The sequence below is a fragment of the Triturus cristatus genome, chromosome 12 (assembly GCF_964204655.1).
Source record: "Triturus cristatus chromosome 12, aTriCri1.1, whole genome shotgun sequence".
NCBI classification, from domain to species: Eukaryota; Metazoa; Chordata; class Amphibia; order Caudata; family Salamandridae; genus Triturus; species Triturus cristatus.
In genome coordinates, this window is record NC_140595.1 from 310,300,215 (window position 1) to 310,326,502 (window position 26,288).

General features: G+C 43.4%; 1 protein-coding gene across 1 annotated transcript in view; it reads right to left on the reverse strand.

Moving 5' to 3' along the window:
- Positions 1-458: 458 nt before the first annotated feature.
- PLLP (plasmolipin) overlaps positions 459-26,288 on the reverse strand; it is a 206,909-nt gene continuing 181,079 nt past the window's right edge. Inside the window, exon 4 of the mRNA XM_085638001.1 lies at positions 459-2,592. Coding sequence (XP_085494127.1) covers positions 2,473-2,592 — 120 coding nt within the window. The 3' untranslated portion in view covers positions 459-2,472. The remainder of the gene's footprint in view (positions 2,593-26,288) is intronic.

The window sequence follows — 26,288 nt, forward strand, 5'->3', positions numbered from 1 at the left end:
AAAGAGAATTCCAATTACTTTGGTGAAACATCGTTAGGACATTGGAATGATCTCTACTTTAAAGAAAGATATAGATGTGAACTTCCTTCCACAGCACAATATAATTAATGTTGTGTGCATCATTTATTCCTCACTATACTGTTGGTACAATCTTACAGTACCTTGTGGGAATGTACCCGACTGCAATGTCTACTTTACTTCTCCTAATAAATAGAAGCAGTAGTTTTTGGAAACATTATAATGCAGAGATTCCCAAACATTACAGAACCACGACCCACTTTTTAGTACGACAATCCTTCGCATCCCACCTAACTTAAATAGACATGAGGGGGCGATATATTTAATGTAACTAAAGCATTGTAATTTACAGGCTGCATATTTTCCATTGAAATGGACACTAAATGTGCACAGACATTTAATGATAAAACTATGTTGCACACAAACAATGTGTGGAATTCGGGTTTCAGCGACTGTTTATTATTTGTGCATCACCAAATAAAGCATCTTGATATGTTCTGATCCTATTAAAATCTTTCTTTCCATCATACTTCAGAATTACAAAAAAATCGTGCTTCATTTTTGATTTTCTAACTGCTGAATGTGTTCAATTGATTTACAGGTATTTACAATTTGTTGTGTGTTAGGAAAAAATGACGTTCTACAGCCTTTCCTTTCACACTACATGTACCCCGGCAAGATTGTAGCATAAATCATTTTACTTTTCATTCTCTCACTGCAAAATGAGAGCAATTTGTAAACACCAGTCCCCATGTTAAAAAACACATAAGCAGCAATTTGTCAGAAGACACAGCCTGACATTTGACCTCTGTTTTTCTTGCGCAGAAATTGTGACAAGATAAATACAGAATTCTAAGGCATCTTTATTTATTACTTCGACTTTTGCGAACTACCAAAAATTGGCTCACGACCCACCAGTAGGTCCCAACCCAAAGTTTGGGAAACACCGTTATAAGGAGATTTCGCCTTGGTCATGCTTCTGTTGCCAAGAAAGAGGGGGAGAGGATGTGGTCTCACGGCTAGAGCTGCCAACTTTGGACCTGGGAATCCAAGGTTCGAGCCTCGCGGTCGACTCTACATCCTAAGATTCGGGACAAATCACTTAATCTCCCTGTCTACCCAAAAATAAAATGCATGTGTCCTTGTGTAACGTAACTGGTGCTCATATAAAGCCTTCGGGTTAAGTTCACGCTATATAAATCTGCAAAAAAACAAAGAAGCCGTATTCACTGTACAGCATTTATTCTGACTACCCTTGATAGAAGAAGCTGCTGAGTTAACATACTTAAGAGGTGTAGAAGCACTGCTGGAGAAATACGGGGAGTCTATGCCAGATTTCGATTGTGTTTATTAAGTGACCCCTGATGTTCTTCTTTCTAAGCAAAAAGGACATTCATATAGTGGTTCTGGTCTCCCTGAACAGCCTTTGTCGTGTTATCAATATTTACGTGGTAAACATCTTGGCATCGTTCAGAGAGGCTACGCTACGGATTTGGCCAATCCATGAAGATATATTTTATTTTATTTCAGAGTTACACATACACAGACTGATAAAAACGAAATTCCCCTCTATTTTCCAATATTTGGAAACCTCCTCTTGACACCACATTTTTTCTAGCTGACAGAGGAACAGTCAGGGTTCAATCACAGCTACACGGACGTGTGGCAGAGATGTAAAAAAAAATTTAGGCTCTATACTAAATACAGATGCTTATAATTGCCTCAAGTAGTAGGTTGCTTGTTGTGTAGGTATTTTATTTAAATACATACGCATCATGAAAATTTTATATATGCACAATATGCCCCTTAAATGTAATATTCCTCCTCCAAATACCTAATGCAAACAAATTACTACACTCTGTTGACTACTCTGCATTCAATATTGTCAATATCTCTTCTAAAAAGAACGAAATTGAGAGTGGTGTTAAGATCACATCACATTAATTTTATGTGCGGTGTAATGGTTTTTTATCAAATCTAAGATGGAATATTTACTTCTAGAAACAGATTTGACAGCATTATTTCCTAGTCATTTCAGTCATAACATCTGTTTTATTTGCACAGGTTTGATATTGGTCTCTACGAAGAGATACTGAGGCCACTGTTGGTCAGTATAAAATCACTAATGTGCAACGGATGGTGCAAGACAATGCCTTTGGCTGATGTTCAATTTAAACAGCAGTGTTTGGATACTGATGGATGTGATTAGTCAAAGCAGAGACAAAACTCTTGATGAACACCATGCCGTGGAGGCAAGTGCTGCTGGATCATTGGAACTTCAAATGGGACATTCTCTCTTTGAGTTGCAGTTGTTGATTCTCTGTTGCGTGTAAGCATGGTCTACCAACACGTTTCAAGATCATTGCTATGTCTATGATATCATCGAGATTTTATTCCATTCCTGACCAAGAAATAGTTCTTCTTCATGTTGGTTTTAGAACAAGAGAAGAAATTTCAGACATCTGGAGATCCCGCTGCCTGATTAGTGGCTGCATTGGTGGGAACGCCCCTCCAAGTTTGGAAGCTGAAGAAAGAACTTGCCCCGTAGCCAAGCATCACGAGGCAGGCAAAGAACTGAAATTGAGAAGAAGGCAAGAAGAATTAGTGGCATTTTAATGGTTTCAATATTCACCATTATACACTGTGTGCCGCAGGTCAAGACAACTTGATACTAGTTACTTACAGTTTTTTGTTTTTTTTACTATTTTTTGTTTGTTCAACAAGGGCGTGGCCTATTCAATTGTGCGACACCTGCACAGAGGTTGTACCTATAATGACAGTTCCTAATTATACTTTGACATACATTCATAATATTGAATATAAGCATGTCACTAGTCAAGTAGCACATGCTTTTCGCTATAGGTACAAAAGTCACATAACCAGGCTGGCAAGCCAGTCGGCGAGCAAATGCATCATGTGGAAAAAACAATAAGATTCAGTTCTGACTGGCCGCAATCAAGAATCAAGATATTCTAGCATGAAAAGATAAGCAAAGTTAATGTATGCCATTGAAAGTTGGTGTTCTGCTAATATATGGCAAGATAATTGCAGATAAAGATGGATGGATATGTTGCAGGGAGCAGAACTATGCTTGGAATCACAGAACATCAGTAGGCAGGAACTGAGTCACCATACCACCTCAGTACCCATGAGCCCGAGTCTGACTAGCTAGAGTGTCTCACCTGCCTCCAAACCATATCCAGAGAGACAAGTGAATTGACATTGCAAAACACAACATTCCCGGCTCTCTTAGGGATTGCGGTAACAGGACATCCCCCTTTTGCTCTCAATCTCATCCATAATAAAATATAGCAGAGGCTCAAAGGAAGTTTGAAATGTTTATTTAAACTATCCTGCTCTAGAATGTAGTATTCATGCCACAATTAGAAAACAAATGCCTAACAAAAATACAGTTAGCATAATCAGTAAACCATATATTATGACAAGCCCCATCATATTATAACACAGATAAGCCTAACCCCCTCCCCTTCTACAGAAGCGGAATGATTATACAACAAAGATCTCTGGGATTAGTAGCGGACTCTGTACCATAGCATACACAGTTGGATATTCTACACCTTGGGTACAGCCGTGATCTCCTCTCAGATAGTCTCTCTTTCTGTGTATGTTACATTAATGTGCATACCTATATGACAAAGCGCTTATGCTCACAAACAACAGCTACACGCATGTGTTGTGTCTAGGTTCTAGTGCCTGACCAGAACGAAATAGCAGGGAACATTGTTTTTTGACCTGGTCTGCTGTTTTCAGACTAAATCCCAGGAAAGAACAGAATGGGAAAACAGCTGCAAGTTCTGTGTGAAAATACAATGTGGCACAAAAATAAACGTGATTAGATAGTAACATGCCCAACAAAATGAGGCCTGGATCGTGCACAGTTAGGCTAACATAGGAAAAATGATAATTGGCCATTAGGAAAAAAAAATCTTAATTTTGTTATCAACAATGATTGGCTTTCCTTCACGTTGCGCTTCATATGTAGCACAATCCTACTAAAAGTATCAAGAAAGCACAAAGCAAACTAGACTGCATATGTAAGGTTTCAAAAGGACTACAAGAACAACTAAAAGACACATTTATGGTCACATGATTATGTAAACCAATAAATAAATACATAACTAAACTAGTGAAAAATAAAGAAATCACATTAAATCCGATTGCCACTCTGAAGTTATAGTTAGTATTCCCAAAGATCAGAATTCCTTGGATATCAGCTTCCTAATACCTTTTCACCCATTTGACAAATCACCACAAACCTTTCTAGACCTATAGCATTTTCTGCATTTTGAGACGATATACATTTTTGTGGTGTACCATTAAGCGGGTGCAAAAATAAAAAGGAGGGGTCACAAAAAGTGTTTTGCACCAATGCATGGCCGCAAGCTAATTTAAAAATATAAAAAATATATAAATAAATTCTCTACATATTACCACTTTAACAAAGTAGTAATAGGTAGGGACCTACTACTCACCTATATCTAAAGCACTAACACTGAACACAGTCAAAGTGTAGTAAAAGCAATATGGCTGCCTTTTCATTATCTAAAAACAACCATTACCCAATTATATAGTGGCTTGCCATTGCCATGTATCAAGGTATACTGCAGAGTTATCACGCTACACCATGGCCCAAATTAAAACTAAGGCCTAGCTGTATTATTGGATTGTGGTACCCTTGCATCACTCATGTATCACATGGCAAAGGAACGCAAGGCCACTATGCATGGTGGCCCTGTATTGATTGGTAAATCTGGAGAAATGCAAGGCAGAGCAATTCAATGTTTTGTGTTACTCTGCTCACCATAATCTACATTGCTCCTAAATTTCACATACATCTGTATGCCACTCCACTATGTGCTATTCCACTCTGCAATATTACACTATATGCAATGCCACTATACGCTATTCCACTCTACGCCATTTTGCTGTATGCCACGACACTCTACTCTATTCGACTGTATTCTAATCCACTCTACAACACTCCACTGTACGCTATTGTGAGAAGTTGGCCTGATATATGCTATCCACTAATTATAGTGGGCATCTTGTATCAGTCCAAACACCCCTTATGGTGAATAGGTTAAAGACAACCTTTATTGAAAGCTATCCTAGTGGTAGGTATGGAGAGCAGCCTTCAGGTTAAGTCTTGAAGGAATGTAAAGCAGCTCGTTTTACCAGTCTATAATCTCTTGAATGATCAAATAAAAGGACAACCACACCAGGTATATATTTAAAATATATGTATTTAAGATAAAACACACCCCTCTAGTCTCTTTATGAGACTGGAGTTCGAAGTACTTAAGTTACAAGTTAGCAATCAACAGTAATAGCACAAATACACGTTTGCGCCCTAGGGGCGTACCAAACCATATACCAAAAAAGTGGTATAAGAACCACGACTGAACTAGATACAAGGCCTAGAGCCTGTAGAATCGCTGGGACCCCAAGGAACAACCCAAGGTAGTGACACAGGGGACCCACGGGGACCGTATGCAGTGTGTAAACACAGCCTCGAGTTCCTGTTAGCTTCTATGGGCAATGTCGTGGTTGGAAATTTAGAGATTAGGGACACTTGGAATCGAGTTAGGACCAAACCCTTTTGGACTTAGGAAGTTCTAGGGCTAGCACCCATGGGAGCACCGCAGTTCTCGTGTTACCTCACCCAGGGAAGCCGGGTGCATATGTGTCATTTGGTGTCGGGTTGCGTCGTCGATTTCAATGGAAGCTGGCGAAGAAGTGCTGCTGCCGTGAAGAGGAGAAGTGTCCGAAACGATCCAAGCCTGGATCTAGGATGGAAGGAACCTGAAAGCAGAGGGGACAGAGTCTGGGTCACTTACCAGTGACTAGGGGCACGATGGACCAATGCCCACAGATGTCGGGTGCTTCAGGTGAGTTGATGGGTGTCTTGACTCTTCAGCCACGAAGTCCAGGAGGCGCCGATGATGACCAGGAGCTGGATTCGAGCTCTCCCATGAAGTCTGTCGAGTGCTGCAGTGTCGGCGACCAGATTGGACCCAACTAGCCTTGGCAACGGCAAGTCACTTGGAATCAGAGAAAGGATGGCGGTGCAGACCAGCAAGGTCTGGGGGATTCACCCAGCGAGGATAAGTCGGGGCACGTCTGGAGCAACCAGGAAAGCCCAATCAGAAGAGGAGTTGCCTTGATGGGGACCTACTAGCCAACGGGCTATCGATCGCGAAGGAGCCTCGAGCGGTCGCACTGGAAACTGGCCCACGGGTCACTTGTGGAGTGGAGGCCAGCAATCTTCGGTGCAGGAGATGCTCAAGGCTGGGGCTACTCGGAGCCCAAAGCACAACTTCAAGGAAGACCAGGAAAATGATGGTGTTGCAAAAGTTCACCGTGTCCAGGGGTCACGGTTCCACATTCCCCACGATAGCCACGGGCCTCAGATTTGCTGGGGACTCAGGGTAGTCTCGGGGAAGTCTGGAAATCCACCTCTGGTGATGCAAAGACTTCGGCGTCCGGCGGGAGCTTCAGCGATGCAGACCGGTCAGTTGCTTCTTTGGTGCCTGCCAAGCAGGGGAGTCACTCCTTGACCCCAAGGGAGATTTCTTCAGTCTTCTAGTTAAAATAGAACGTCGAAGGTTCCTGGATATATATTGCAGAGTTTTGCCCAGGGTAATCTGAAGTCGCAAGGACTGGGTTCCAATACTTATACATAGTTTGGGGGTTGGACATACTCTAGGAACCCACCTATGGGAGGGTTTGGAAAGAGGGGTGGTTACACCCATTTCCTTTGTTAAGTTTCCCGCCAGAGCAGGGGCAGGTAGCCCCTGCAACCGGTTTGAACTGGACTATGCACAGGGACACCAAGTGTGCCCCCAGTGCAGGACTTCAAATACACACCTGCCTGGTTACACCTCCCTGGGACAGGAAACCTATTGTCCAGGCCTCCCCTGCCGGAGTTTCGGTCAGCAGCAGGAGGCCAGACCCGTGTCTGTGGCAGAGGCATCCATTTTGTGATGCCAGGGCTGTAGAAAGTCCTACTGGATTAGACCAGTGTGAACATGTCTCTCCCTCTAGAGGGGTGGAATGCTACCCCCGCTGCCAGAACTGGCGGGGGGGGGGGGGGGGGGGGGTAGTATTCCAAAGCGTTTGCCACCAAACACAACATGTTTCCGTGCAGCCATCCCAAAGTTAGCATTTACCGCGAGGTTATAATGCACTTAAGAGTACATGGTCAGGCTGCACCACAAACAGCATCAGAGGAGGTACTCCGAACGCTGCAGAGGGGCTCTGCTCATGCAGGGGCACCCTAAAAACAAAGCACTCTGCCTTCAGGATTGTTAAGGCCTGCCATAGCAGTGACTTATAGGTTTTATATGTGTGTGCAATGGTAGTGATATAGGTAGCCTATACCACTGTAAGGGGTGCAAGCACCACCTTACCCAGGCTGCAGTAGCAGGCCTGTGGTGCCATTTTGGAGTGCTTCCCAGGGGTGGCATAATACATGCTTCAGCCCCTGGTAGGCCTCTGAGGTACCTATGCCCTAGGTACATAGTATACCATATACTAGGGGCTTATAAGGCACTCCAGAATCCAATTGTAAATGTACCTAATGTACATGGAAACCATTTTAGAGAGGAAGCAGCTAGGCTGGGGTCCTGATTAGCAGGGCCACAGCCAGACTAAGGTCGAAAAACAGTGAAACACCAGCAAAAGTGGGGGTACCCATGTGAAGCAGATCCTACTCTCCTACAGCTATTACATTGTATGCCACTCCACTGTACACTACTCCACTCTATGCCACTCCAGTGTTTGGCACTCTATTCTATTCCACTTTATTCTACACTATTCGATTGGGCCCCACTCCAATGTACGCCACTCCACAGTATGCTATTACACTCTACCCATGCCACTGTACCCCACTCCAGTCTACACCACTCCATTAAATGCCACTCCACTGTATGCTACTCCACTATACACTATTACAATCTGTGCCACTCCACTGTAGAACACGCCGCTCTACGCCATGCCACTCCACGCTATTACACTGTACACAACTCCGCGGTATGCCAGTACGTTCTATACTATTACACAGTAACTCTACTCTATGCCTTTTCAGTGTATGTCAATCCACTGTATGCCACTCTGCTATATGCTACTCCAGTATATGCTAATCCACTCTACACCATACCACTGTATGATATTTAACTGTGCCACTCCACTGTACGTTACTCCACTCTACACCACTCTAGTGTATGACACTCTACTCTAGACCACTCCATTCTACGCTATTCCACTGGACACATCCACTTCATGCTATTACACTATACCCCATTCCAGTGTACGCCACTCTGGTCTACACCCCTTAACCACTGCGCGCTACTCCACTATACGCTATTACACTTGCACACACTACGCCACTCCAGTGCATGCCTTTCCAGTCTACGCTATTCCACTTTATGCCACTCCACTGTACGCTACTGTATGCCACTCCGCACTACTCCAGTGCACACCACTCTAGTCTATGCTACTCCAGTCTACGCTATTCCACTTTATGCCACTCCACTGTACGGTACTCTATGCCACTCCAGTGTACTCTTCTCCACTCTATATAACTCCACTCTACAAACCTCTACTACACTCTGTGCCACTCTACTATACTCCACTCCACTCTATCCCTGTACACTCCACTGTCTAAACTTGCACTTAACTCTATGCTCATACATTCTATTGTACAACACTCTATGACATTTTTGAACACTGTATGACAGCACTCAATTCTACTGTATGAGACGTAGCTCCAATTTATAACAGTTTCCTCGTCTCTACGCTACGCCACTTCAGCCTATGCCTTCCCAAACTATGCCACTGTACCCTACTCCAATCTAAGCCGCACCACTGTACACCACTCCACTCTACACTATTCTACTCAATGCCACTCCACTGTTCTACATTCCATTGTACAGTATTCCACTGTACGCTATTCCCCACTTTGCTACTCTACTTTATGGTAATCCACTCTACACCACTCCATTGTATGACACTCTCCTCTACTCTATACAACTCCACTCTTTAAAAGAATGCTACACTTCATGGCACTCTACAACATTCTACTCCACTCTATCTTCATACACTGCACTGTCCAACTCTACTCTCCACTTGATGCCCATACACTCCAATGTACAACACTCTATTCCACTATACAACACTTTTCTATGTGACACAGCACTCCACATTACAGTATGAGACCCCACTCCAATGTATAACAGGTTACTACCTATGCTACACCAGTACACTCCATGTCACACTACTTTATGACACACCAGTACACTCTATTGTACTTTACTCCACACTGTGTTACACCACTTCACTCCACTGTATGAGACTTTACCTGACTGTATGCTACTATACAACATTCCACTCTACGCAACTCCTCTGTTTCACACACTGCTTTACTTTATGCATCTCCACTCTACAACACTCTACCATGTATGCCACTCTCCAACACTTCACTCCTGTCTTTACTTCTTCATTCCACTGTACAACACTGTACCACTAAAACATGCATGCCACTATACAACACTCTACTATGATACTCTAGTCCACTATACGGCACTGCATGCAACTTTGTATGCTACTGCACCCCACTTTACGCCACTCTACTCTGACACAGTACTCTACTCTACCTCACTACTCCACTGTACGTCACTCAATGCAATGCTAGTATACTCTATAACACTGTTTACCAATCCACTGTACTACACTCTACAGCATTGTACTGTTCACCACTCCAAAAATATCAACTAGACTTAACACCACTCTACTCTACTGTACTGTAGTCTACATCACTTTCCAATACTGTACGATGCCTCAGTACACTCTACTGTACAATACAGTACTACGATTTAGGACACTTTATTGGTCTGTATGCTACGCCACTCAACTCTACTGCACTTCACTCCACTATAGTCTATGACATGCCACTACACTCTGACACTTTACTCCACTCTTCACTACCTCACTCCAGTGTATTCCACTCCACTTTATTCCACTCTACGCCACTGTAATATACTCTGCTCTCTGCAGCTCCACTGTTTGACACTCTACTCCACTGTATGCAACTTCACTCTACAACACTGTTCTACACTCTATGCCCCGTATGACACTCAACTCCACTATTTGCCTATCCAATCAACGTCATTGTACTATACTGTATGACACTCAATGACACACCACTCAATTTCTCTCTACGATTCGCCACTTCACTATATGACCAAGCACTCACTCTACTCCACTCGATTCCAATCTACAACGGTCCAGTCTTTGACAATAGAATTTACAACACTCTCCTCCACGGTACTGTATGATACTACACAAAACAACTCTCTACTTGCAACACTGGACTTTACGATTTGAAACACATTGTTATTAAAAATATGGAAAAAACATAGAAATTAAATGAAAAAAAAACAAAGGTTAAAGCTTTGTTATAGTTAGGAAAACTTATTTTCCCTATACAAACTGTAGGAAGGTGGAGTATTATATGGCGATGCTGGTTAGGTTTCACCATGTAATACTCGCACAATACCCCAAGGATGGTCCTTTGCTTTACAATAATAAATCCTTAGCTCAGTCCTGGTAGTGTGGCAAACAGCAGTCAGGCCTTACTAGAGGACCATGTGTCAAGCATTTTAGAATGCCAACATGGACAATAAGTAATTGACACAACTTGAAAGAAATCAGACACCAATTTATAAAAATAAAGCCGATTTTAATGTAAATTTAGACACCAAAATGTAGTATATCAGACAAGTATGACCGGAGATATGGATTTTAGAAGCGATAATAAGTCACTGCAAAACTTTAGCATTGCAGTCAATGGGAAAAACCACTGGTGACAATCGGTCACTTGCAGGTTGAGTTGCGTGGACCCCAAGGAAGGTAAAGGTGATGCAGGCCCCAAGACCAAGCCATGACAGTCAAGGGAACCCGTCTTTGGTCCGGGATGAGCCGCAGTCGTGCAGTTCCTGTAAGGTTGTCACAAGTGCAGAGTATCACGCCTCTGCATGGTGCACATCCTGTTGTCACAGACACAGGTCTCTTCTTTGTCCTTTGTTGCAAGTCAGAATTGAGGTTCTGGTGTCAGGGGTAGCACTTCAATCCTAGATTTAGGGGCATTAGGGGTGTGGGTGTAAGTATCTAAAGGGCTATTAGCTCCAGTGGCTAATCCACCCCGGAGGTGACCACATCTGGGGGAGGGTGTGTCACCTCTTTTACCAAGAACCCTCTAGTCTGCCACTTTTAAAAATGGCAGAAACCTTTCTTAGCTGTACAGACCAGGCAGCCGACCCTAGAACATTTGCTAGCCTACTGGGGATGTACACCTCCTGAATACCTAATTTTCCCATCCTGACTGGGTGCAAATTTGCCCAGGCAGGTGGGAGGCTGTTGTCTCCTTTGGAAGGTAGTCTGGTTGCATATCACAGGCAGTGAAGGATTTGAAGCTCACTGCCTTGATGTGCCACTTTACTAGCCATCCTGTCAGGGAGGGAGGTGTGACCTCCATCCCATCCAGCCCATTGTTTCTGACTCCTGGGAGAGTTCACACCTCCTGTCAGGGGGTTAGATTCCTGTCTGGGTGGCAGCAGCTGGGGGCAGGCAGCCAGAGCACAGAAAAGGATGGGGCACCCAGGTGGGCATCCTCTACTCAACACTAGAATTGTGTCAGGGGTGACAAGCACGTTGTTTGATACCAAACCCATAATGGAGCTGGTGAATTCTATTTTGCCCGGGTGCCAGCCAATGTTATCCTATGGACCGCTGATCACTTGTAGTAGCCTTTAATGGAAAAGGCCAAATGGGGACATATAAGCTTGCACTTACATGTCCACACCTTTTAATATAATGCACCTTGGCACAGGACGCCTTCCTTAGGGGTGGCTGGCATATATTAAAAAATATTGGATTGACTCTGGATGGCGCAAACAATGCTTCAGGCCCTGGTGTCCCCTTTAAAACCCATGCCATGGCTACCCCTGGTACCACATAGTAGGGATTTATAGGGGGGTTAAAGTCCTTGCCAATTGGGGTTGCCAAATCACATGTGTACGTTTTAGGGAGAGGGCACTGGGACCTAGGCAGCAGGCTACAGTGCACTTTCAGAGTTATAACCATCAGCATTGGAGCAAAAGATAGAGGGTGACCGTACAAAAACGTGACTTTCCTACACAAACCAAGTTTAAATTACACACACCTTAAAAAGTCTAAACTTATAGTTATAACTTTCATTTACAATGTAGCCACCACCTTCAAATTGTCATAAGTAGGGGCCTCGTTAAACTCCATTTTCAGCTCGCTCCAGACAACACCAACTATAACTCGCCACTCTACCATGCACTGTGTTCTCACATATAATGATACTTCACGGTACAACACTACACAGTACGAGACTCTCCACCATTCTACTGCACAACACTACTCCCAACACTGAACTATATGACACTCTACTACACCAAACTTCACTCTGTAACTACACTCTAAAACACTCTGTTACACCCTTTGTCACTGTATGACACTCTACTAGATGATACTCCACTCCACCACACTCCATTTCATAGCACTCCAGCTGACGACACTCCACTGTACAACACTCAGCTCTAGCGTTTGACATGCCACTACACTGTACAACATGCAGCTTCACTTTACGATACTCAACTCCACGACAAGACACGCCACTCCACTTTTTAACACTTTACTCCGCTGTTAGTTACGCCATTTCTCTCTACTCTATTACACTCTATAATACTCCACTCTACGACACTAGACTCAACACTCTCCTTCATTGTACTATACTACACTCTACTTTATGACACATCAATCAATGAATCTATCAAAAAGGATCCGAAAGGGTCCTGATAAAGCCTACCTAAAAAAGTAATAATAAGGTGCTCCACAATTAGTAGAGTCCTATACTAGAAAAAACACTTGTTTTTCTAGAGTCCCCTCACTCACCTAGGGTTGCCCCAGGGTGACATGCTTCATCATAGGGGTCCTCCCAGGCATCTACTGTCTGGGGCGTGCTACAACTTGGCGGAATACGCAGGAGCACTTTTTTACTTCCAACTATGTGTAGTGATGTGCTGTGTGGCGTGAAAAGTGAAATAAATCAATAAAAATTACCTGGATAGTGAGCCCTAATTTTTATTCTGCTCCTATCCGGTAAATGTACATTAAAATGGGGCTAGTAGTAGAGAACAGTAACCATTATGTGAAGCTGTCCCTAGTTACTTGGTCGACATGTTTCGTGGTTACCCCAACCACTTCATCAGGACCACACAAGGACCAGCCTTGCGTGTACCACTCTGTGTTATTACAAACAAACGAATAATTTGTGCTCTTTCAACCAAATTGGTTTGTTAAATACATACGATTCCCATGACATAAGGATTTCTTAGATGTATAGGGTCGTAGTTTCTGTATGAAGATATAATGACACATAAGGATTAGTTACACACCCAAGTCCACAAAATGATGTGGACAAGGGACCTTAATCACTTTACATTTTATTTAAGTGTCAAAAGGCTCTTGTCTTTCTTAAAAATGAAAGTGCATTTTAAAAAGTGCTTAGGTGAATCAAGTGAAAACACAAAGACATACACACATATATACAAAACACACGGCTGCGGTAGGTTTGAGTGGGTATAACCTACTTTTATGGAGGCGTAATTCTACTCCATGGTGTTGCTGGGGCAGGGAGGCTCTAGATATCTAGAACAAGGTATAAGATTGCAAATTAAAAGCGCAGATGGGTATTCTTAACAAATGCGAGAGACTGAATCTTAAAGATTTGTCATGGCATGTTATTTCCTCTAAGCCAACTTACTTGTCTAGATCGGACCATCAGCCTTTAAATCTAGTAGCTCCCAGGAACACCGCATATTGTTGTGTCCCTGTCGGTGCTCCTTTTTAAATGTTTCTACAGGCGGGAAAAACGAGAAATGATTCACAGGTGTGTGCACCGAGTGTTTTTAGGCGCCATCTTTGAGTGGTGAATCAATTCGTAATTTTTAGAATATAGTAAAACAACACCATAGCGTGTGGTTCTTACAGAAAGAACATTTGTAGCATGTGAAATTGCCATTTACAGTTGTTCACTACCTTGGACAGACGTTGTGGTTGTTAACCGAAAATAAACGGGTTAAAGAGTATTGTTCACCAGAGTGGTTTTAGGCGCCATCTTAGAGTGGTGAATCTATCCTTTATTCCAAGTGGCAACAAAACGCATCATATTCATAAATATGAATTTAAATCACAACGTGAGTTTCTCATCATGGATATTTGATGGTAAACATGTTAAAAAACACTGCTCTTTCGCGCTGACTAAATGATTCTATTGCTTAAAGATTCAGTACACTGAAATGATTTTACAGGTGTGTGCACCGAGTGATTTTAGGCGCCATCTTTGAGTGGTGAATCAGTTCGTAATTTTTAGAGTAAAATAAAGCAAAACCATAGCGTGTGGTTCTTACAGAAGTAACATTTGTAGCGTGTGAAAATGGACTACCTTGGACAGACATTGTGGACCGAAAATAAACGGGTTAAAGAATGTTGTTCACCCGAGTGGTTTTAGGCGCCATCTTAGAATGGTGAATCTATCCTTTATTCTAAGTGGCAATAAAAACCACAACATGCGTCATATTCGTAAATATGAATTTGATCACAACATGAGTTTCTCACCATGGACATTTGATGGTAAATTTGTTAAAAAAACTGCTCTTTCGCGCTGACTAAATGGATGCATAATCTTCCGTGGGATGTGAAACATTCTATTGCTTAGAGATTCAGTACACTGATATCGTTTTGAAATTAATGGTCTTTTCACAAGAGATTTGAGCATCTACTTGAAGTTTTAACAAAACCAACAGGAGAGGTATTATTACCTAATATGGGTTATTATTAGATGGAGTGAACTGTTCCGAGGTCTTATTTCTAAAAAAAAATTTTCATAGAGTGTAATCTTTACCCAGACACTTTCTTTAGTAATGATGGATTTTTATACTCATACCTAATGGTGTATTTATTTAAGGTTGGTAATTTGGGTCTGGCATAGTTTATTATTCAGGATCTTAGGAGGAATAGTATATTAATCATGTTTCTGCAATCCTCATATTATTCAGAAGGTAATCTTTCTCAGTGATTTAATGCATTCCACAGAATATTGTCATTAAGGCCTTGGGTATCTGTATGTAATTTATAGACCCATCTTTGTTCTTTTACATGTAACCGTTGTTCAAGGTTATCACCGGGTCTTATTTTCTCAATGATGATCCATTGCATATCATTAGGGGAATGTTTTTTCTCTAAGAAGTGATTAGTCATTCTTGTACTAGACCTCAGACATCGGATGGTACTGCGATGTTCACTAATTCTGGTTGTGGTTTTCCTTGTGGTCATTCCCACATAGTGAAGGTTACATGGACAGGTGATTAGATACACTGTTCCAGTGGTTTGGCAATTTGTAAAAGTTCTGAGGTCCCAGGTAGCACCTGTATTGAAAGTGAATCTCGTGGTTTTCTTGGTTAAATGACAGACACTACAATTACCACATGGATGGTGGCCTACAGGGAGATTGCTTTGCTGACTGACCTGTTGGGTCAGTGGGCGTGTATGTACCAGAATATCCTTTAGGTTTTTACTCCTTTTATGTGAGAACATTGGTAAAGGTATGTTGAGACCGCTGCTGTTGAGGGTAGGCCAGTGTTTCTTAACCACTTTTGTCACTTGGTCCGACATTACATTATACGTTGTTATACAGATGGGACGTTTAGGTTGTTCTGATGTTTCTTTTACATATGTTTCTAACAACGCTTCTCTGTTATTATTGCCTGCCCTCTTTTGTGCTCGTCTTACTATAGATCTTGGATATTTTCTTTGTTTTAGCTTCACCGACAGATCTTTTGCTTGTTCAACATAAACAGATTTCTCTGAACAGTTCCTTCTTAACCTTAGGAATTGTCCATAAGGTAGATTGGCTTTCAAATGCCTAGGGTGAAAACTGTCGTATCCAAGGAGGCAGTTTTTTGCAGTAGATTTAAAATGGGTAGTTGTCCGCAAACCTTCACTGGAAACATGAATACTGAGGTCAAGGAATACTAACTCTGATCTACTCATGGTATGCGTAAATTTTAAAAAACTATCTTGTTAGTTGAGCCAAATGAGGAAATCCAGCACTTCATTTTCATTTCCTTTCCAGATCATAAGTACATCGTCGATGTATCTCCACCATCCTTGTATCTTACTTCGATGAGGGTTGATGTCGTTTAGGATCCTGTTGGTTTCCAGATGGTAAACATAAAGGCCAGCCACACTTGGAGCAAAAGTGCTTCCCATGCTGGTACCATGTTGTTGTTTGAACATAAGATGCTCAAACCTGAAGAAATTCTCTTGTAAGTCTAATTTACAACAATCCAGTACAAAATGTTGTGGTGTCTTATATGGCCACGTACTCTGGTATAGAGTATCTTCCAGTATATTCATGGTCTCATTGTGCGGGAGACTCGTATACAAACTTTCCACATCTAGGGAAACAAGAATGTTCGTGGTGGGATCAAATTCCAGTTCGTTAAGTAATACCAGGGTGGACTTGGTATCTTTGAGGTACGTGCTAGTTTTTTGTACAATCGGATGTAAAAAGGCATTGGCAAACTTGGATAATGGTTCTAAGATAGAACCAATACCGGATACAATCGGGCGTCCAGGGGGATTTTGTAATGATTTATGTATTTTCGGTATGGTATAGAAATACGGAATTACTGGGTTTTTGTTGATCAAAAAAAAAAACCTCTTTTGGGGTTATCCAGTCGTAGGTTAGAGCTTCCTCAACCATACTTGTGATGTTAACACGTAACCTCTCCGTAGGGTCAGTCTCAATTTTCTTATAATTACGGTCTTCAGTGAGTAGTCTTAGACATTCATTTCTATATGCCTCGGAATCTTGTATCACTCTGCCTCCGCCTTTATCTGCGGGTTTTATGGTGATCGAAGTGTCATTAGCTAAAGTTCTTGTTGCTTGTAGATTTATTATGCAGGCCCGTGTCTCCTCTCTGAGAATCATTAGGTATTTTGTCTCGAAAGAATACTTTCAATTTTAGTTTTCTAATGAATTCATTCATTTCGCAAATAAGTGCAAATTTGTCCAGCGTAGGGGTAGGTACAAAACCCAGACCTTTTTCTAAGATTTGTGTCTCAACTGAAGATAAAGTTTTTTTAGAGAGATTGACAACATTGTGGTTACATCAATCAATGACACTCCACACTGCAATTTGAAACACTTTTTTGTTTTTATTAAAAAATAAAAACCATTAACATACAATGAAAAAAACAAAGGTTAAGGATGTTATAGTTAGAAACACTTCTATATTCTTTAAGTACAAACCCAACATAAATTACACAAACACTAAAAATTGTAAAGTTATAATTATTATTTCAATGTATAATTTAAGCACCAACTCCAAAACACTACAAGTCACTCACCTTCGATCAGAGCCTTGTCACCTCACTTGCCTTACTAAATCAACTATAACTCATGCCTTTTCCATGCATTGTTAATACCCCTTCATATTTCATCACTTATACCATGTGAAATCATAGCATTAATAACAACATTTATAACTTCTCATATGTCATTGTCACAACACAGTCCATGGTAGAGTGGCGAGTTATAGTTAGTGTTGTCTGGTTAGCGAGCTGAAAAGTGTGAAACGAGGTGCGCTACTTATTATTAAAGTGTGTGTAGTTTAAACTTGCTAGAAATTTTCCTAACTCTAACTATGCTTTAACTTTTGTTTTGTTCTCATTGAATATATAAGGTAGTTTTGTTCTCATTGAATATATAAGGTAGTTAAGAGTAAGTAAAAGAGTCGTACAGGGGTGCTACTTTACGTTCTCTAAAATGACTTAGTGAATAGGTCCCAAATTATAGCATTATTGATGAGTCGACTCCCATCATATTCAAGAAGACAAACTCATCAGCCAGTGAATCACAGTCCAGAGTATTGCAGACAACATTGAGAACTTAAAAGAGGTCAGTAGAAAGCGCAAAAAACATCTGCAAGGACAAAGTCTACAATTCAAATCCCAAACAGATGCTGCAAAGAAGCACAATAAGTACCTCTTTGAAATTATTGTCCAAGCCGCAAAATTAATTACATCTACAACGATTTTCCCACTCAGGTGAGAAAAGCCTAGAGTTTGTCAAATACTTTTGCTGAAGAATTCACAAGAGTTGCCAAACAATAGCCACATCTATATCTTCCAACACAATACATTTTGCTTTGAGAAAACACTCAGTCAGTGGGAACAAATTCTCTTTCATCACACTTGACAGTTTCAAAATAATCAATGTCTCCCACAATCTCTTCAGAAAGGCTGCTGAACGCATCACAGAATGGATGATTAAACCACATTTTTGTTATGCGGGCTTCAGCTCAAAAAGTGTGCTTCAAACCTTGGGAGGGACATGTATTCAGATAGTGTCTTCCTTTCCCAGGCTGACTTCAAGGGTGGTACACCTTCTTTCCCATTAGAAATCTTCACATACATCCGTTTCAGATCTAAGATTAGGGCCGCCATGCCAGACTTCTCTGTTGGACCTCCCACCTTTAATACCCCAAATGTCATGCTCCAAGTTGATACTGCACAACATCTAGTCTCCCTACTATAGCGCACTGCGCAAGCTGAATCTCCTGGTTCGCAAGACCAGGCATGATCAAAGTGGGAGAAAGAGCTTGGTGTTGTCCTCAAGGATGAATAGTGGAAATATTGTTGTGCACAAATGGGGCAGGTAGCGCTAAGTAGCAGGCTCCGCATCTTTCATTATAAATTCTTTCACAGGGTGTACTATACTACTGCCCTACTACATCGAAACAGGCTTCGACCAGATGAGTGTGCCAGATGCGGGATGGTTGGAGTGGATTTCCTTTATTTGGCGTGGTCCCCTGGGCTGGTACAATCTTTCTGAGGTGAGGTGAGCGCTGCACTCTTTACCATGGTAGGACAAGCTGTATCTTTGACCCCAAGTCTGGGGTACACAGGCAAGCTAGATTCTGGTTACGGAAAGTATGCAACGCTGGCTCTGTTATTGGAGAAGAAAATGGTGGTCTGTAGCGGGGGGGACGGGGGGAGGGCGGTGGGATTGCGCTAAAATTCAAGAACTGGCTTACAGAGCTCATTTATGATAATGAGCAATTTACTTTATATGTTGAACTACTGACTCACACTTCTAGGCCTCAGGACATTTGGGATACACTGCATACATATCTGCTCTTGCACACCTCTCCAGTGGCCTCTTCTGATGGGTCTGCTGGTGCTGTGCAGAACGACACCACTGAGCAAGATAGGGGCACTGTTAAGATGCTATCTCATTAGCTTGCAGTAACAGTGTGCAGTCTCCACCCCCTCTACAAAACTGGCTCGTCTCAGGGTGCCATTCGCTTTGACCTGCAATTGAATCATGTCTATGTTTCATGTGGGTGGAAAGGGAGGATTTACTCCTGTGAGGGGTAGGGTCTGGGACCGATGATGGCCTTGTACATTCAATTAATTCATGGCATAACTTTTGTTGTTGCTGTTTGTAATGAAATTCAATAATTAAATAAAAAAGCAAAATTTTGAATTTAAGGTATTTCAAATAATCAGCTCTTTCCTGTAAACCGGTGGGCCTCCAGCACTGAGCTGGATTGCCCCATCCTAAGGAAATCTTTTATTTAAATATAATTTTATTGGCATTTTATAAAAATCGACAATTTGGATACAGTCAGGAGAAGAAAAAAGAAACAGAAAAAAAAAGCAAAACTGATGATATCTTCTATCACTGTCTACAGTCATGGGTGTTAGCTCCACCAATACAAATATATTGTACCAATTATATAGGGTTGTTCAATATTGGTCCATCTTATGCATGCATGTTTATAATTTGAATCACTTTATGCCATTAACATTATACAAATCCAAAACAAGGGGAAATGGAAGAAAAAGGAACAAAAAGAAAACAAGAACGAGTAACTGGTGCAGAGGAGTGGTGTGAATACGTGAAAGTGCTAATATCTAGCGGGGTTGGGGACATTCCCAACCCACAAGCTGGACTGTTGCAGGCCCCCCCTTGCCAGCACTCTCCCACCCTCGGCTAACTAGGCAGTTCCAGGGTGCATTCCAAGCCCATGCACTCCTTCTCCATATGTCAGACTCCTCAAGCCCCCGATCAAATCACCTGGACCTCGTCATCTATTTGTGACAAACGGTCCGACTCACCCCCTTCACTGCTCTATTCCCGTCGGTTTCTCCCATCCAGCTATTACTTCCTTCCATTGTTGAGCCATCGGGAGCTTCCTCACCCCTCTGGCCTCCTCCCATGCCAATGCTCTGCCCTCTGCCCCTGCCCATGCAATGACATCCTTACTCCAGACTGAAATCTGTGGACTCCTCGCAGATTTCCACTCCATCGCAATCCTGCGCTTAGCTAGGCCCAGCGCAAGATCTATCAAGCGATTCCCAACTTTGTGTTTAGGTGGTCTGGGGAAGAGACCTAGGAGGCACGTCTGAATTGTTAAGGCAAACTCCCTGCCAAGCACAACCTTGATCTTAACCAACACCGCCTCCCAGTAGGGGCGTGACCACTGGCAATCCCAAGTCATATGGCCAAAGTCAGCATCAGGATGTGCGCACCTAGGGCATTGTCTCAGCTCCCCTCCATATGTCACATTAAGCCAATGTGCTGCCATAACTCATATGCGTATAGTTAAATTGAATATATTTCAGTCGGGTGTTCCTGAAAACGTTCCCCGAGTATCGCAAAACTTTACGCCACTCCGAGTCAGTAAGGACTCTACCCCCCATCGTATCCCAGTGTGCCCGTAATCTATCTAGCGGGCCAGTGGAGGCCTTCACTAAGGTGGCATTGAGCCATTTCACGAGGTGCCCTGCTTTACCAAGAGTGAATAAAGCATGGAGGACAGGGTGTGTATCGGGTTCCTTCCTTGCAGGGCCCCATAGTTGCTCAAACGTGCGTGTCAACGCTTCACAGGAACTGGCCCGGGGGAGTCCACTATCTTTCATCAGGTCCGCAAAAGGGATCAGAGTCTTGTCTAATTAACAATCCCCTACAGTCTCCAATCCGGTGTCCGACCATTTGGTCAGTTGGGCCTCCATGAATACAGATTGTGGTTCACAGTGTGGCAGGCCCACCAAAGGGATCAAGGGGGAGTACTTTACAGGTTGTTGCCTTCCGCTGCAGCATCGTCTCCACGCTTGGAAGACCGTAAGCTGCAAAAGGGAGGAGGAGGGAAATGGACGTAGCTGGTAATAGGAGCTTTGTCGTTCACTCCCTCCACCCAGTGTGCCAACCATATTAGTTGGGCGGCCAACATATAAAATTCAAAATTTGGCACCCCAAAGCCGCCTTCCGACATAGGGTGCTGTAGGATTCGCAGGGACACCCTTGTGCGTCCGTCACCCCAAATCAATTGCAGCAGGAGTGCGTGCAGAGGCCTAAACCAGCTTCTGGGCATCAGAACCGGGAGATTCACAAAAAAGTATAGCAACGGGACAGCATAACCATTTTGGACAGCGGAATCCGGGCCATGATGGGCAATTGCAATGAGCTTCAGAACTGAACACAAAAGCGAAGGGAACACAATGTCTTCCCCAGATTATGGTCCTTAAGATCATCCAGGTCATGAAAGATTTGTATACCCCGGTATTTAAATGTACGCTGTGCCCAGAGGGTATCGGGCGGCAATGCCTCCGGCCTGGGTAAAGGTCCGGCTATGGGGAACAAATAGGTCTTGGTTTTATTAACCTTAAGGCCAAAAGGAGAGCAAAGTCACCTAGGATTCGTATGGCCGCGGCGGCCCCCCAACTGCCTCCGTGAAGTATAGCAAAATGATACAAACGGTTCTGTCGGGTAAACAATATTACTTCTAGAAAAAACCTTCATTTGTTTGCTTATACGAACACACATAGAGACCATAAATAGTTTTCAAAGCGGCTTTATGAATTGCATCATTCATAGATAACTAATTGCAATGGCTGTCAAAAATTAAATGTGAAACATATTTGTGACAAAGTGACATATAGTGCTCAGTGCTGTGGTGAAAAGTGCGTAATATATACAGTGTGACTTATGGAGGTATTGATAATTTACAGAGGCCAGTTAAGCGAATATTTGAAACAATCTGCAGATGGATTGAATGAGTCTTTTATGCAGAGTATTTCCAACTGATCCTTGAACAAATGTCGACGTTTCAACCCAAGGTAGCGTTATTCGCTAGTCAATACGGGTCTTCATCAGGACAGGGAGTGACAGCCTATGAAATAGTAAGGAATATGGTCAGGTGCGTTCGAGAAACTGAATGCCGTATAAATTGGTGCATGCAAGGTGAAGACTCACCAAAAGGAGGCCCAATGTAACTTGTGGGGCGGTATGTAAAGATAGGCAAACAGGAGCAGTTGTATCCTGTACGACCTGGCTAGGAATCTATTCAAGAGAACGAGACTTTGTAAGACATGGCCCTGGAGTGGCTGTCAAAATGATCGCATTAACGAGGATAAACTGATAAACTCACTTGGTAGGTGGGTAAATTCTTTCTCAAGAACGGTTCAAGTCAAATCGTTTGATAGATGAGTTGAACAAACCCGCATAAGGGATTAGTCCAGGGCGGCAAGTTGATACTGCGTGATTACACACTGCCCTATTCTGTTGAGCCAAACATGACAATCACATCATTAAATCCTTGACCATTGAAAACCGTGCGAGCCATCACGAGACCGCCCTCAACACTCAGCTGTTCGTGCTAATTAAACTGCCCACTTAGGTGGTCCGCGCTGTTTTGACATCTTCTAGTAACGAAAGTCTGACGTCGTTGCCCTAGCCAATCGCTCACGCCTTAGTTGGTTTGCATACACTGGGGCCCCTAGCAACGAACGCTTGACGTTGTTGCTTAAGCAACGTACATTCTATCCAATCAGGATCCCTCACCACAGCCAATCAGTAATCAGGCATCTGATGTTAGTTTTCTGCGTAACGAGCGTCCCCTAGCAACCAATGCATGACGCGGCCGCACGCGCCACTTACACGCGCCCCTTTCCTTTATTTAACTGACAGCATCTGTCACACACTCGCCGACAGACTCCGCGAGAGACAGGACGCTTGCCTGCGCGCTACCAAGTATGAAGTAATTGCTCAAGGCCGGGCTGATTTTGATGGGGAGTTGAGATCCTCATGCGCGGTAACCCTGTCCCACCTGATTTAGACACCTCGCCCGTTTTAACTTTAATCTAGACTGAGTTCCTTTTACTTATTTATTTCCACAGTGATTCGTTCCTTCTGAGGATAAAACTTTGTCTATCCTCACACACTTGCCGCCCTGGACTAATCCCTTATGCGGGTTTGTTCAACTCATCTATCAAACGATTTGACTTGAACCGTTCTTGAGAAAGAATTTACCCACCTACCAAGTGAGTTTATCAGTTTATCCTCGTTAATGCGATCATTTTGACAGCCACTCCAGGGCCATGTCTTACAAAGTCTCGTTCTCTTGAATAGATTCCTAGCCAGGTCGTACAGGATACAACTGCTCCTGTTTGCCTATCTTTACATACCGCCCCACAAGTTACATTGGGCCTCCTTTTGGTGAGTCTTCACCTTGCATGCACCAATTTATACGGCATTCAGTTTCTCGAACGCACCTGACCATATTCCTTACTATTTCATAGGCTGTCACTCCCTGTCCTGATGAAGACCCGTATTGACTAGCGAATAACGCTACCTTGGGTTGAAACGTCGACATTTGTTCAAGGATCAATTGGAAATACTCTGCATAAAAGACTCATTCAATCCATCTGCAGATTGTTTCAAATATTCGCTTAACTGGCCTCTGTAAATTTTCAATACCTCCATAAGTCACACTGTATATATTACGCACTTTTCACCACAGCACTGAGCACTATATGTCACTTTGTCACAAATATGTTTCACATTTAATTTTTGACAGCCATTGCAATTAGTTATCTATGAATGATGCAATTCATAAAGCCGCTTTGAAAACTATTTATGGTCTCTATGTGTGTTCGTATAAGCAAACAAATGAAGGTTTTTTCTAGAAGTAATATTGTTTACCCGACAGAACCGTTTGTATCATTTTGATAATCTGCCCAGGTTCTGAGGGATACTGGGTTACCCCATTTTGATATTATTCCGTGAAGTATAGCAACAAGCCGTCTGCATATAGAGAAACATGATGGCAACGCCCTCCCAAGGTCAATCCCAACCCACGCCCACCGAGTCGGAACCGCTCCGCCAGCGGCTCCAAAGCCAGGGCAAACAGAAGCAGGGAAAGAGGGCAGCCCTGCCAGGAGCCACAAGAGATCTTGTAACATCTGGCTATGGTTCCTTCCGTCTTGACCCTCGCAGTGGGTGAGGCATAATGAAGCAGTACCCACCGCACCCAGTCATCCCCCAAGCCCATGCGACGCATCACCTCAAATAGGTACCCCAAACTCACTGTCTCAAACGCTTTCACCAAATTGACAGATAAAACAGCCGCTTGCTGGAGAGCCGGTGCATTCGCGTGATAGAGCACGGAGTAGAGTCTGCGGAGGTTATAAGAGGTACTACGAGTGGGGATAAACCCGTTTTGGTCCGGGTGAATCAGGGACTTCATATGTGGAAACAACCTACCCGCAAACACATGGCTCAGGATCTTAAAGTCTAAGTTCAGCATGGAAAGCGGTCAGTAATATCTCATACCCGCATCAGGTTCCTTGGACTTGGTGAGCGGGATCACTAGTGCCGCCTGTGTGTAATCAGGCAAACCCCCCCCTTCATACTCCTCCGCATACAATGCAACAAGATGTGGTGCCAAAATATTAATGAAGCTCTGGTAGAACTCGGCCGGAAGGCCATCAGGCCTAGGCGTCTTACCGTGTGCCAGTGCCGCTATGGCGGCCCTGACGTCCTGCACTGTGATCGGGGTTCCCAGATCATCCTGATCATCTGCCTCCAATGTGCGGAGTTGCAGAGGAGCCAGGAAATGTTGTATATCCAACAAGGGGGCCGCAGTCGGGACCTCATACAACCCCTCATAGTATTGCAAGAAAGTGTCATTAATGAGATCAGGTTTGTGCACTATTTCCCAGATTCCAGGCCAAGCCGCGTGAGAAGCGTCCCGCCCATCTCAGGTTTAATTAAGCGTGCTAACAGTCGACGCACCCTCCCTTCCTCCCTCTGCACTTTGTCTAAATAATCTTTATAGTTGTAACATCTCAATCTACCCAGTGCTTCATTGTACCACGCCCTCGCTTCTTGTAAGGCCGTCTGGGCCGCATCATCCATACCATGCAAATTATCCAGTCTGCGGATAGTTCCCTCCAAGTCCAGAAGTTCTTGATTAATCTCCCTTGGCGCCCCACATGATTGAGCCATGCAATGGCCCTGTACCACAACCGTAAACACTTCCCACTCTACCTGTCGAGATGAGACAGTGTTGGCATTAATAGGAAAGAAGGCTTCAACTAATGCTTCCAGCGAGGACCGGAAAGGGACATCATCAAGTAAAAATGGGTTAAATTTCCAAGTAGGGATCGGGGGGTGCTGAACCAATCGTTGGTGTAGCATTAGTAATGGGCTATGGTCTGACGGGGTACGCCCCAGGTACTCTGTGTGAGACACCAAACCATTGAAGGCCGGTGAACAGAGGAACATGTCAAGCCTGGTATGGACTAGGTGAACCGGTGAGTACTCGCTATCCCTTGCGTGTTGAAGTCTCCAGGTGTCTTCTAAGCCCCAATGGGACATCTAATTCTGGAAGCCCGAAGCAGTACAATGTGGCTGGGTCCCCGGCATGGGAGGGTGCGAAGTATCAATGGTAACATCCGCCACACAGTTAAAGTCGCCCCCCAGTACGAGAGAACCTGATTGGTCCAGAGAGGCGGAGAAAGACTCCAGGAAATGGACTTGGTCCTGGTTGGGAGCATAAACATGGACTGGGTCACCTCCCGCCCTGCCAATCGGCTCACAAGCAGGGCGCACATCCCCTCCAAATCCAGCCATTCATGATCAAGAGCAAAGGGGACCCCAGGCTTCACCCAAATCAAGACCTCTCTAGCGCAGGCCAAGAAGGTGGCGCGAAAACCTGCCCCGCCACCTCTTCTGTACCCTCCCAGCCTCCTCTTTATTAAGATGTGTCTCCTGGAGGAAGGCTATGTGCACACCCCTGCGCCGAAGGTAG